General features: G+C 34.1%; 1 protein-coding gene across 4 annotated transcripts in view; it reads left to right on the top strand.

The window, feature by feature from the left end:
* The window catches only part of ST7L (suppression of tumorigenicity 7 like), a 117,899-nt gene that overhangs the window by 23,664 nt on the left and 79,629 nt on the right, over positions 1-14,606 (top strand). For all 4 annotated transcript variants that reach the window (XM_059375751.1, XM_059375752.1, XM_059375753.1 and 1 more), the window contains 5 exons: positions 2,000-2,154; positions 3,862-3,959; positions 4,227-4,341; positions 6,337-6,409; positions 7,715-7,817. In XM_059375751.1, the coding sequence (XP_059231734.1) occupies positions 2,000-2,154; positions 3,862-3,959; positions 4,227-4,341; positions 6,337-6,409; positions 7,715-7,817 (544 nt within the window). The remainder of the gene's footprint in view (positions 1-1,999; positions 2,155-3,861; positions 3,960-4,226; positions 4,342-6,336; positions 6,410-7,714; positions 7,818-14,606) is intronic.

Below are 14,606 nucleotides of genomic sequence, written 5' to 3'. Positions count from 1 at the left end.
GCTACATGAGTGAACTTTGTATATATATTAAAAGTCCCTAAAAAAAAAGTCTCTGAATGACATCCTTTAAAATGATTAATTTTATTATGTGAATTTTACCTTAATTTAAAAAAACCCAAAACCTTTATAGCAGTGTCATTCGGTATTCATATTAATTTTAATATTTCAAAAATAATAAAAATATTTTTGAACAAATATAGGAAAGCTCTCAGAGGAAAGAACTTCTTTTTTCATATAGCTAAACTGTAATTTAAAATATTTATGTTTTGATTCTATCGCATCAATTTATAGCCATCTAGATCTTTTAAAAAAGTTTTGTTTTTTGTTATTTAAAAACATTTGAGTTGGGTTTAGAATGGCAGTTTGGAGCCCAGTGTTTAAAGCAGCAATGTATCTAATGTTTCAGAGAAATCTAATATATGTAATGGAGAAATCTCTGTTGATTAGTGAAATTATCAGATAGTTCAATTTAGTGTACTGTTGGAAGGATGCTGAAACGATCTGATTTGCATTTTCTGAATTTAAAAGATCCTCCTTGCCCCCAGTTGTTTGATAGCTACCTTGCCATCATTTTTTAAAAAGGTTTTATTTATTTACTTTAGAGAGAGATTGTGAATGAGGGGACAGGCAGGCAGAAAGGGGGAGAGAATCCCAAGCAGACTCCATGCTAAATGTAGAGCCCAGTGCAAGTCTCAGTCTCACACCCCTGAGATCATGACCTCAGCTGGAAACAAGAGTCAGATGCTTAACTAACTGAGCCACTCAGGCACCCTCCTTGCCATTATTTTTGTTTCATGCCTGGCCTTGTACTTTTGCCAACAATTTCTCTTCTCTTGCTTAAACACTGTTTGATGGAAATATAACATGAACCATATTTGTAAGTAAATTTTCTGGTAGCCAGATTTAAAAAGTAGAAAGAAAAAGGTGAAATTAATGAATATATTTTATTTAGCTATATTGAAAATATTAAAATATTTTAATATACAATTGATATATTTCTTAAACTATTAAAGTTTTTTTTTACATTTTTCTAAGTCTTCAAAATCCAGTGTGCACTTTACACTGACATCACATCTCAATTTGGACTAGGCACATTTCATGTGCTCAATAACTATACGTAGTGAAGGACTTCAGTACTGGACAATGCAGGCTTAGATAATCAGAACTGAAATATAGTCTCCAGAGGAACTACAATATGTACTTGCTATTTCTGGGAATGGAAAGGAAATTTTTTGTTTCTTTTTTTTGTCCCCCAAACAAGTTGATTTACCTTATTAGCCAGCCTTCGACATAATTGATAACAAAGAGAAACTTTTCTGTTTTAGTGGGGTGAAGAAAGGGAACTTGGATTGAGCCTGGGTGTGATGAGCAAAAGCAGCAGTGTAGGAGGAAAGACTAGAATTCACACCAAGGAAGTTTTGCTGCAATACAATTGTGGCTAAGCCCAAAAAAGGATGGGGCAGCACACAGAAAGAAGGCTCAGGATTGGAAAAAAGGGTTAGTCCTGGAATGATATATTTCTAAGTCAAATGTTAAGGACCTAAAGATCCTCAGGTGGCCATGGGACTTTATTCTCAATCTTGACCCTCTCCCATACTTGCCCCTGTTAGATGGATATTACAAAGTGTGTACTGGCTAAGAGCAGGCATGACCACTAGAATGTATATAGTTCCTTGAACTACTTTTTAGGTAAGGCTTTATAGATCTTATTTTCTCCCCCCTTTTACAAAAGGAAAATATGAGACAAGCAGTTAGAGAATAAACATAGAAGATAGAAAATACAGTGAAGAAATGTAAGAAAGGAGAAAAATAGTGGAAACACACCAAAAATATACCAACATGCCCCTAACAGAATGTCGAGTGAAAGTTTTTTACCTTCTTCAAGAAATGGAAAATGTAGGTAAAGGTAGGAAAGTGTGATGCAGAACAAAAGACATATCCAGGAGAAAATAATTCTTTACCATTTTACTTAAAATTGCCTTGCTTGCTTTCTTCATAGCTGTGCCACTGCATACGTTTTACTGGCCGAGGAAGAAGCAACAACTATTGTAGATGCTGAAAGGTTATTTAAACAGGCACTCAAGGCAGGAGAAACAATTTACAGGCGGTCACAGCAGTGCCAGCATCAAAGTCCTCAGCATGAAGCTCAACTGCGTAAGCAAATTTGTACTTATTTTCACCTGTCTTTTATTTAGCTCCTGCAGTTGACTCTTTTATGTGTAAGACACAAAATAACAATAGTAAAAACAACCCTTCATACTTAGAAGTTAGCTTCTTTTCATAAGAAATAACTAATCTATTCGTAATATCTGTAAGCCAACAAGACAAACAGGCTTTAGCTAGAGAATGCTTGTGGAAGGGAACAGATGTGCTCTGGTTATTGAGATGTGCTGCTCTGAGATTTAAGGTAATTTAAGAATTACTTAAATTGTGAGAATTGGACTGGTCATTGGAGAAACACAACTCAAACATACCCAAGATTCAGGAGAGCCTTCTGGTAATGATCAGCAGCTTTATCCTTACCCTTCCCCCAAGCAGTAGCAGAAGTACATCATTTGGCTGTGCCCTTCAGACCGTATGTATCTCCACATAGTGCCAGGAAGTGACTGCTTCAGTATAACACCCAGCTCCACATTTGGCATTGATTCTTTTGACTCTTCTCTGTGATACGTTTGAGAACATATGGGCCAAACCAACTGAGATTCTTTCCGCTCTTAAGGATACTCTTTCAGTTAGGATTGAGATACTTCCACCAAAGATGTTAGAATCTGTAATGCTCCTGCTTCCTGCTATTTTTCGTGGCCAGAGGGTTTTCGTTTAATGATTTTGGCAGATATTGGGCAATAAATTGAAATATGTTTACATAATGCATTATCTGTTAGCAGTTAAGTTCTAAATCTTTTGTTTGTGGAAATTAAAATTTGGATAATATTTTCTCTCCAAACTAAATATTGATGTATACAGTATGTTTCGTTAATGTATGTTGTTATAGCACACAACTGTGGGAATATATAATTTTGCAGTCTGGAACTAATGAAACTACATCTGTGAAAAAGCCTTGCCATTTGTCTTTGTATAATCTCAAATATGATTCTGAGATAGTTACAAAAATATTTGTTAGCTCTTTCTAGAAATGGTTTTATAGTTTACTAACTACTAGCTGTTGAGCAAAAGTTCACAGTAACCATGGAAATTTTGTTTTGAACATCTTTTGTTAGTTAAAACAATAGAGATTATTAAAAAAAATTTTATGCAGAAACTCAAAACTAGGTCAGAATTATTTTTTCCTATTGTATGTATTTCTTTTATGTTAATACTAAAATGTACTTGTCAAGTATACACTAATTAATTCATATATAATGTACTCAGGTTACTGTTAGAGGCAAAAGTGATTCTGCATTTGTGGATTTTAAGCTTTTACTATAAAAAACTTCAAATAAATACAAAAATAGAACAGTATAATAAACCCCCATTCAATATTCATCACCCAAGTTTAATAATCTTTGATAGTCTTTCATTCTGAGACAGTTTAATTTTTTTTTTTAAGATTTTATTTATTTATTTGACAGAGATAGATCACAGAGAGGCAGGCAGAGAGAGAGAGAGAGAGGGAAGCAGGCTCCCTGCTGAGCAGAGACCCCCCCCAATGCAGGACTTGATCCCAGGGACCTGAGATCATGACCTGAGCTGAAGGCATAGGCTTAACCCACTGAGCCACCCAGGCGCCCCAAGACAGTTTAATTTTAATTGAAACTTCCAGGATAAGCAAATAATTACTTATAATTATAGTTAATGGATGATATGTTAACGAAATAGTAGGTCATAATGCAAAGTGATAATTATGTCATTTTTTTTAAATAGGAAGAGATACCAATGTACTGGTATACATTAAAAGAAGACTAGCAATGTGTGCAAGAAAATTAGGAAGAATAAGAGAAGCAGTAAAAATAATGAGAGATGTAAGTAAGTTTGATGATTGGATGTTTGTATTTCTTCCTTCAAAAACTTGAAAATGTGTTTTAAGCTGCCAGTTATTTTAATGTAAAACCATTGTTTTTTAATTGGTAGCTTTTATAATAAGGTGTTTATTAATATACATATATTTCTAAGAGTTGAGTGTCCACAGTTTTGTTAAGAAACTAAAGAATTTCTACTTTAATGAATCAGATTCAGCTCTTTTGAGTTCCTTTACTATAATTTTAACCTTTTTCCCTTTTAATGTACAGTTGATGAAAGAATTTCCTCCTCTTACCATGTTGAACATCCATGAGAATCTCCTAGAATCACTTCTGGAATTACAGGCCTATGCAGATGTTCAGGCAGTCCTAGCAAAATATGATGGTGAGTGATAATTGACTTAGTTGATAGCATGGTTAAAATATTTTTTTCAATTATGTAATCATAAATGTGATCCTATTCTGGTATTTCTTTTATTTTTCTTTTTGCATTCTTTCAAGTCAGTATTTATAATCCATGGATACAAGTTATAGTAAGTATCTTCTTTATCAGGACTTCTGGGAGCAAAAGTCTACAAGGAATAAATTTTCTTTAAAAATTTATTCATTTGTTGAGTGAAGGGCTTAGAATACAGTGGTGAACAAGAAGACATGGACTTAGTCCTTGGAGAAATTACAGTTTAGTAAAGGAACATACAGACAAAGACAAATGAACAATAGTTATATTGAAGCATAGTGTGTAAGGTGAGATAATTGGAAAAGTGTGGGGTGCTATGGACATGGGATGGTACCTCATTTGTTTTGGAGTGTCAGAGATAGTTAACAGAAGTTGCTTTATGGTATGTATAAAAAATTCAGAGTAACATTTTTACAATGCTTTTTGGTTACAAAGTATAATTTATTATTTCATATGAGGAGTATAATAATCTTGTGAGGTGGTAGGACAAGTTGTTTTACTCTTGTTAGTAAACAAGGAAACTGGAGTTAAAGAAGATAAGTTCTCCCAGCCAGTCAGTATGGCAAGCCAACACTTAAATCCAGCTATTCCATTTCTTTGTTTACTAGTCTTCCAATGGTAAGAAGTTGACGTATATTGGTTATTTTTATTATTATACTAAACAGTGCCAGTTAGCACAAATGGAGTTGGGAGAATTTTTAAGATGCATGCCAGTTCTCCTCATTTTGAGTGAGGCATCCCCTTTTAACCTCAAGATGGAAACATCCTAACTAGCATAATGTTTCTGGTCACATCTTTCACTGTAACATAGCATCTACAGGTCACATATTCACGCTTGTTCTGTTGTCAGTTCCTAGCCATTAGTTTGGGAATCCCCATGATTTGGAAAGTTTGAAATGTGTCACACTTGGAAAGAGAAGTTTATTTTTTTAAACATCTGGAATTCTTACAAGTGCTTCACGATAGTGTAGGCTCATGGAGAAATTTGTGAGAAATTCTTTCCATATGTAACTTATCGGATGCGTGGCCTGCTTATGATACAGTGAACAAGCTTAGGAACCAAATACAAAAAATCAGATAGGATCTAATTTATTTAAAATAAAATAAAACTAACAACTTAGCTATGCTTCTGTGTTTTCAGTTGTTTTTATGATTCCCCAGGTTTTACCATTCTAGAATCCTGTAGAAGTTAAAAGCAAATTTATTTCTTTAGTTCTCAATTTGCTGGTATAACTCCAGGATCTAAAACTTCAAGAGAGTCCACTAATACTATTCTCCTGATAACATTATTTGGGGCGTTCTTTAAGAAAGGATTGATATAATTAATTATATTTCCTGATTAATTTATTTTCTAAAAAAATCCTTTAAAACAGTGTAGAAAATCAAAAATACTGGAAGAAGAAAAAATTAGAATCATCTGTTGTATTACCTGGATTTAACTCCTGTTAAATTTTTTTTTTGAATCTTAGTTTTTCTCTGTGAATAGGTAGAGTTTTAAATAGTTCTATATCTATATGTCTTTTTCCCTGAATACTTTTATTGTTAACAGATTATTGTAAACATTTGTTGAGTACTTTTCACTGTTGTTCCGAGGACTTTCATAGACAAAATTTAATTATAATGTAATATATATAATTATACATATAATTATAATTAATTTTCTCTGCTAGAAAAGTATTATTTCTTTATTTTTGAGAAGAAAAAAAAACTGACATTAAAGGTTAAAGAAGTTGCTGCTAGTTCAGGGATGCATAGCTAGTAAATACTAGAATCAGGATTAAAACTCAGCTCTTCCAACTACATGTCTACCTGTTTCTACTACTATAGTATATCTGTTGAATTTGTACCAGGAATTATTCTTATTAAAAATTATCTTAAGAAACTTTTTGTGATTCTTACCTAAGTTGAAAATTACAATTACAGATATAAGCCTTCCAAAGTCAGCAGCAATCTGTTACACAGCAGCACTATTGAAGACAAGGACTGTTTCAGATAAGTAAGTATTGAAAACTACAGTAATTTAGACTACTAAACTCAATACGGGTTTCCCCCGCTATCTGAAAGTTCACTTTATGCCATTTCACTTTTACAAGATCCCTACACTAATACCTGTGAGCTAACTGAAAGAAATCTGAACAGGATGCTCACATTTATGAAATGGTAATTGCTTCTTCCCTTTATGCCATTCTAGCATAGGAAAGGTTTCTTAGGAACACTCTACTTGCAGATCACAGGGGAAACGTGTATTATGTTTTTCACCACTGACTTTAAATAATGTTTTTTTCTCCCTATTTCCTTTTGAATAACCCTTGATCTGATGGGACTTTGAGACTTCTTAACAGTGTAGTGGAAAGAGCACAGTTGTTGTTGTTGTTTAAGATTTTATTCATTTATCTGACAGACAGAGATCACAAGTAGGCAAAGAGGCAGGCAGAGAGAGAGAGGAGGAAGCAGGCTCCCCGCTAAGTAGAGAGCCTGACGCGGGGCTCGATCCCAGGACCCAAGATTATGACCTGAGCCGAAGGCAGAGGCTTTAACCCACTGAGCCACCCAGGCATCCCAAGAGCACAGTTTTTAGAGCTAAATAAACCTGGATTCCAATTCAAAATCTCCTGCATACCAGCTGTGGAACTTTGGGCATGTTAATAAGTTTGAGTCTCTTTTTCTCTGTAAAATGAGAATAATAATACCATCGCATGGTTGTGTGAGGATTGTGTGTGTTAAAATGCTTAAAACAATGCTAGAAAGTACATGGAGTACATAGTAGCTATGATGATAATGATAAGGTGTATGGTAGGGAAATAGTTTCATGCTGTTCTGAGATTATAATTCTGAGTTATTCTGTTTCCCTTATCTTTTTGGCTGTCCTTAACGAATTTCTCTTTATTCCACAGATAAGATTTTCAGAAACCAAATGGCAACCATTTTCTTTCGCCTTAGATTACTATGCCTCAATACGGATTAGAAGGGAATATTCACAGTCTGTTTCCTCTCAGTGAAAATTTGATAAGAATGTACTTCTATTTCATTACATTCTCTGGATGTCCCTATGTAGCATTTCTTATTTTATCACCTTTCCCAGAATATGCCAGTGGACTTCTCCTGAAGGCTTTCATTACTTAAATTTGAAGATTTCTATTTTTCACGTTGCCCTTCTTTATATGTTCAACCAAGGGTGTTACTTTCATGTTTACTATTTGGCTTTGGCTATCAACCAGAAACCCCTGCTTCAGGAAGTTAGATTATGATCAAAATTCATGGATTTTTATATTTATTTCTTCATTTTGTGGTTTTCTTACAGATTCTCTCCTGAAACAGCTTCCAGAAGAGGGCTAAGCACAGCAGAAATTAATGCTGTGGAAGCAATTCATAGAGCTGTGGAATTTAATCCTCATGTTCCAAAAGTGAGAAATTTTATGATGAAAATGCTACCTTTATTTGAGTTTATCAAATTCATGAAAGCATGTAGACCAAAGTTTGGGTGTCCATAATTTGAGTCAGAATTATTTTAGTCTGTTACATATTTTTTTAAGGATTCATTTATTTATTTGAGAGAGAAAGAACGTGCATGAGCATACACATTGGGGGGAGTGGCAGAGGGAGAGGGAGAGAGAGCCCCAAGCCAACTCCACACTGAATGCGGAACGTGAGGCAGGGCTTGTTCTCATGACCCTGAGATTACAACCTGAGCTGAAACCAAGAGTTGGATGCTCAACCGACAGTACCACCCAGGTGCCCCAAGTCTATTATATTTTGATACTTACTAACTGTAAAGAGGATCTTAAAGGTATTCAATGAGGTGAATAGGAGCAATCGTTCACTGTAGGCTTTGTAATTGCTGTCAAAACAAAATTTGAAATGTGTTCATTTGGCAGTTCCTTTTACTTTAGTTACAGAGAAGAAATAAAATGGCATGGTCTTAATAGAAGATCATTCATTTTTCAGATCATTACATCAAATTTCCTGTTACTATAAAGGCTTTTTACATCTAAACAGATGCTTGGGTTTGAAACTAGGGCTAGATAGACAAAGACTGAAGACAAATAGATTAAAATAATCAATGATAGAAAACAGATGTGGAAATTCGCAGAAAACACTGCCAAGTTGATGTTTATTTAGTCCCAGATGAAACTGTACCCATCTCATTTGTCTTTATATTGTACACATTGCAGACCACAGATTATTGGTTAATCTTTGTGTCTTGTCACCCAAGATTAAGTTTTGGGTTTTTAAAAGTAATGCTCCGTGTTAGAAAGTATAGAATCTTCAGAAATAGGTGCCTTTATTACTGAATGTAATATAACTATTGATTCCAGTGTAATGTGGGTTAATGGAATTTGGAAGCAAGTAAACATGAAAGAGATTAATCTCTAAAAGATAATCTCAAAGAAGTGGAAGTTGTAAGTCTGTTAGTACTCTAACAATATAGATAGAATCAAGAAAATTACTGCAATCTAAGGATGACAGTCAACAAATATTCATACCATTCTCTTACTAAGTGAACCAGTCCCATAAATTTAAATAATTTTATTATTGTATTATATATATTATATTGTATTATATATATATAGTATTATATATATATTATATATATACATGTATATATTGTATACATGTATTACATGTATAGCAAAGTATAAAAAGCATCGTAGTGATTTATTATAAAGTAAATGAGTGGAAACTACCGCTGAGGTCAAGAAGCAACAGTGTCAGTCCCCAGAAGCCCATCTGCCTGCCCTTTCCCAGTTACACCTTTTTCCTCCTGCCTAAAGGTAATCACTATTCTGACATTAACTATGTTCATTTTCTTTTTTTCCTATATTTTTGGTCTATACTTTTCATTGCTGGCTTTATAAGATAAGTTAAGGAGTGGCTTTCCCTTTTTAAATTCTCTGGTATAATTTGTGTAAAATTAGAATTATTTCTGCCTTGAATGACCGGTAGAATTTGCTGATAAAGCTATCTGATTCTGCAGTTTTCTCTATTTCTTTATCGAATTTTTGTTTTTTTAAGTAATCTCTACACCCAGTGTGGGCTCAAACTTAGAACCCCAAGATCAAGAGTCACATGTTCTACCTACTGAGCTAGCCAGGCACCCCTAATTCTGTTGCCTTTGTGAAAAGTATTTTCACAACAAATTTTATTTCATTAGTTTAATAGGTTAATTACAAGTTTAGTTTCTTTAGCCATTCCATAACTCTTCAAATTTCTTCTTGTGTTGGTTTTTGTAAAGTTACATTTTCTAGGAATTTATTTTATCAAAATTTTGAAATTTATTGGCACAAAGATTTCATAAAATCCTTATACTATTAATGTTTGCAGGATCAGTTGTGATATCCACTGTTTAGATCCTAACACTAGTTACCTTTTTAATTTTCCTTACCAGATTCCCCCAAAATCTAGCAGTTTTATTATTCTTTGCAAAGAACCCAGCTCTGGCTTTGTCAATCCACTCTACTATTTGTTTCCTGGTTCATTCATTTCTGCTCTTTATGGCCTTTCTTCAACTTTCTTTGGCTCTATTTTATTATTTTTTTATTTCCTGTATCTTTTTGTATAGTTACTTAAATTAACACATTATTTTTCTACCTTTCTTCTTTCTAATATAGTTGTTCAAGTCTGTAAACCTCTAAGTACAGTGTTAATTGCATTGGATAGCAATATTTCTTGTTTAATTTAATTCAACATATTTTCTAATTTCCATCTTGATTTCCTGTTTGATTTAGAGATACATTTATTCCATTTAGCTATTTCTTAATTTCCCAGCATGCGGAGATTATCTTTTTATCAGTGATTTCTGCATAATTGCATTATGGCCAGAGAACATACTCTGTGTGATTTCACTCCTTTGAAACATTTTTCAATTCTTGAATTTTTGTTTATTTTTCACATCTCCTGTGTTATTTATAGTTTGTAATTCTCTGCCAAAATTTAAAGTACACTCTTTTATGTCTTTGAAAATAGTTTAAAGTAATTATCTTAAAGTCTTTCTCTGATAATCCACATATCTGGAACTTCTGTGTCTGTTTCCATAATGTGTTTTTTTCTGCTACATTTTTTCTTCTTCTCTTCTTTCTCTTATGCCTGATTTTCTTTGACTATGTACCCGCTATTTTATTGGAAAAAAATTGTAGAAATAACTTGGAACCTCAGATAATAGTATCTTCTTTCGGAGAGATTTTCTTTGCTCTTAGATGCCTAGAAGCAGCAGCCAGCAACACAGAATCACCTTAATTCAATTTGAGGGATTGATATTTTCTGATCTCCCCAGATGACTAGAAATTGGGCTAAAATCTGTGAAAGTTTGGTTTTTATTTCTGGCTTACCGTTATGCCTAGGATGCAGCCTTTCTGAGTCTCAACTTAATCCTGAGGATTTTACCAAAGCTCTCGTGCTTAACACACGGTGAACTCCTGACTTTTGTTCCTTTAGTCTTATAAAACTGGCAAAAAGGTTGAACAGCTTTTTAGCCATCTTGTCCAGAATTGGCAAATGTCTCTATGGTATAAGAAGCCCCAAATGTGGCTTACTTCTCTTGTTGCTGCCTTCTTTGGAGTGTTTTTTAATTCTCTGATGTATTTGATTATGTTTTAAAAAATATTTTGTTGTCTGAGAGGGTTGATCTGAATTGTCCAGTCTTCAATTACTGGAAGCAGAGGTTTGAAAATCCTTTTATATGAAATGCTCTGCTTTCTCATGCTGCAGAGTGATTACGAGAAAGGATTCTGTGGCTACACTGCCTAGGTTTGAATTCTGGCTCCACTACTTCCCAGCTGTATGATCTTGGACAAGTTCTCTGGACTTGAGTGACCTCATGTGTAAAAAGGGGCTAATATCTCTTATCCCTTAGAGTTGTTATTAAGATTAAATGAGTTCGTATCTTTAAAGTGCTTAGAAGAATGCCTGACATACAGTAAACATTTCAGAAGTGATTTTTGTTATTATTATTATTCAGAATGGGATAGAAATCTATTCCTTGTGAGAGGATAAGCGGCAGTTATTAATTGGAACTATTCAAATTAAATACATTGCTAAGGTGTCTAAAATTTTTATTTAATTTCCACTGAAAATAACAAAATCTGCACCCTATAGTTGTGGATTTGTTTTCTGCTTCAAAAATGCTTTCATGCAAAATATATTCTAAGTGGTAACAATTTTTTTTTTTTAAGATTTTGTTTATTTATTTGACAGAGGGAGAGAGGGAGAAAAAGAGAGCAAGCGGGGGAACAGCAGTGGGAGAGGGAGAAGCAGGGTCCCTGTTGAGCAGGAAGCCCAATATGGGGCTCAATCCCAGGACCCCGGGATCATGACCTGAGCCAAAGGCAGTCACTTAACCACTGAGCCACCCAGGCACCCCAGCAGTAACAATTCTGATAATGTGCATTGTACATTGGTCTTCAAAACTACTGCTGGAGCCACTTGGGTAGAGGGAGGGTGGTAGAAATTCCAGACATTTAATTTAAATTAAATTAAATTGTTGGATAGATAAAATATATAAATCTCCAGATTGAATCTGCTCTAGATAATCTATAATGCTTTTAGGGATTTTTAAAAAATTTAAACACACACGAGAAGTTAAAGAAGACCCAAATAAATGGAGACATATGAATCATGTATGTGGCTCAGACCACAGTTCTCCCCAAACTGATCTGAGATTCAGTCTAATTCCTATTAAAATTCTATTAGGCTTGTTTTTAGAAATTATAAGCTCATCCTAAAATTGATACGAAAATGCAGAGGACATAGAATAGCCAAAACAATTTTGAGAAAGAAGAACAAAATTAGAAGTTACGTAGCTTTCCCAATTTCAATGCCTTTTTAAACTATAGAAGTTAAAATAATATCAATAATATATATTAAAAATATAGAGCAATAGAAGACAATAAAGAATCCTGATATAAACTCACCTAGTGATGATCAGTCGAATTTCAACAAGAGTTCCAAGGCAATTCAATGGGAAAGTACAGTCTTTTTTATGGGGCTGGAAAAAAATGGTGCTGGAACAATCAGGTATCTATTTGGAGAAGAAGGGAAAAAAAGAGAACAAAGAATTGAGACCCTTCCTTCACACCATTTACAAAAATGAACTCACTATGGAACATAGATCTAAATGTAAGAGGTAAAATTGTACAACTGAGAGAAGGAAACAGAAGAAAATCTTTGTGTCCTCAGGTTAGGCAAAGATTTCTTCAAAAGCATGATCCATTAAAAAAATGGATGAATTGGACTCCTTAAAGCATTTGCTCCTTAAAAAACATCATTAAGAAAATGGAAAACCAAAGTCTAGGGAAAAATATTTGGAAGTCATATACTGTTAAATTCCTTATCCAGAACTTAAAAAGAACTCTTTGAACTCAATAATAAGAGGACAAATAAAAAGTAATTAGTAAAGGATTGAATAGTCACTTCACCAAAGAAGATATATGAATAGGTAATAAACACATGAGAAGATAGCATCATTGGTCATTGGGAAAATACAAATTAAAAGTACAATATGATACTGCTTTATGCCACTCAAATGGCTATACTCACAAAGACTGACAAAATCAAGTGTTGGCAAGAATGTGGAGAAACTGCATATATTGCAGTATGGCTACTCTGGAAACAATTTTGCAGTTAAACATATGCTTGCCATACGACCCATCAATTTTAGTCCTAGATACCTACCCAAGAGCAATAAAAACATATGTCCATACGGAGATTTGTATTCAAGTGTTTATAATAGTATTATTCACAATAGCCAAAAACTTGGAAACAGGTGAGTGAACTAAAAAGGAACAAGCTATAAGTACTTGTAACAACTTAGATGGACCTCAAATACTTTATGCTGAGTGACAAAAGACAACATGTTATATGATTTCATTAATATGAAATTTCTTGAGCAGGGAAAAATATAGACGTAAAAAGCAGATCAGTGGTTCCCTGGAGCTGGGGGTGGGAGTATGGACTGACTGCAGACTGACATGAGGGAACTTTTTGTGGTGATGGTTGCACAACTGTGTAGATTCCCTAAAAATCACTGAACCAAATACTTATAATGGTGAATTTTGTGATATGAAATACATATCTCAGTAAAACTATAATATATAATTTAATATAAGTACATATTTAACTAGCATATAGTATGCATATACTTTAACATTTTTACATCATTTCTATTTGTAGGTAGAAATTTAAGTATTTTTCCTCCAACTGAACTTCAAAGCCAGTTCAACTCTATCAAAATATCCAGCTAAGTAGAATGGTGCTATAAGCCTTGCAGTATAGTTTGTGGATACACACTTTAGGCTGGGTATTTTCAAACAGGATAACTAGTAAGGTATTTTGGAGAAATTTTAAGCTCCAACAACTTGGATAATATCCCACCTAAGTAACATTGGTGTTACATGAACTGGGAGAACTCTGGTTTGTAAGACTATTTTTGCTAGGGGTTTACAAGTGATGAAATATGTACTGATTCAGATCCCCCTCCACCAGTGTTGTTCTCTGTCCCTGCCTTTCAGCTGGAGCCAAGCAAACATGAAGGGCTTTAGGAGTTTTCCTCCTCAGACTTCAACTGTGGGTTGTGATAACTTATTTAACCTAACAGACAGTGGCCATGCATACATACATACATAAACGTAACCATTATTCTTAAAAATGTATTAAGCAGGGCGCCTGGGTGGCTCAGTGGGTTAAGCCGCTGCCTTCGGCTCAGGTCATGATCTCAGAGTCCTGGGATCAAGTCCCGCGTCGGGCTCTCTGCTCAGCAGAGAGCCTGCTTCCCTCTCTCTCTCTCTCTGGCTGCCTCTCCGTCTACTTGTGATTTCTCTCTGTCAAATTAATAAATAAAATCTTTTAAAAAAATGTATTAAGCAAATTTGTCAAATGTTGTATGATTCTTACCAGTAAAATGACAAAGGATAAAGCTGTTTTAGCAGGAAATATTTTTTGGCAACTTTCCACATAACTACAACAGAAATGGCTGCAGGTCTAGGGCAGTGCAATTTATTAAAGCTGGAAACTATTAGAAGCACAATAGAGAAAGATCACATAAATCTCTTCAGGCTATGAATTTGCTTTAGATATTTCATTAATATTGATTGTACAGATTTTTTTAATCTACTGAATGAGTTTCAGTGTACAGTAACTATGATAGTAATAGCAAAAAATTAGAACAGCATGTTTTCATGGGTTTTGACTTGTTCTTCATT

This window comes from Mustela nigripes, chromosome 14 (assembly GCF_022355385.1).
Source record: "Mustela nigripes isolate SB6536 chromosome 14, MUSNIG.SB6536, whole genome shotgun sequence".
NCBI lineage: Eukaryota > Metazoa > Chordata > Mammalia > Carnivora > Mustelidae > Mustela > Mustela nigripes.
This window is presented reverse-complemented; position numbering and strand designations above follow the sequence as displayed.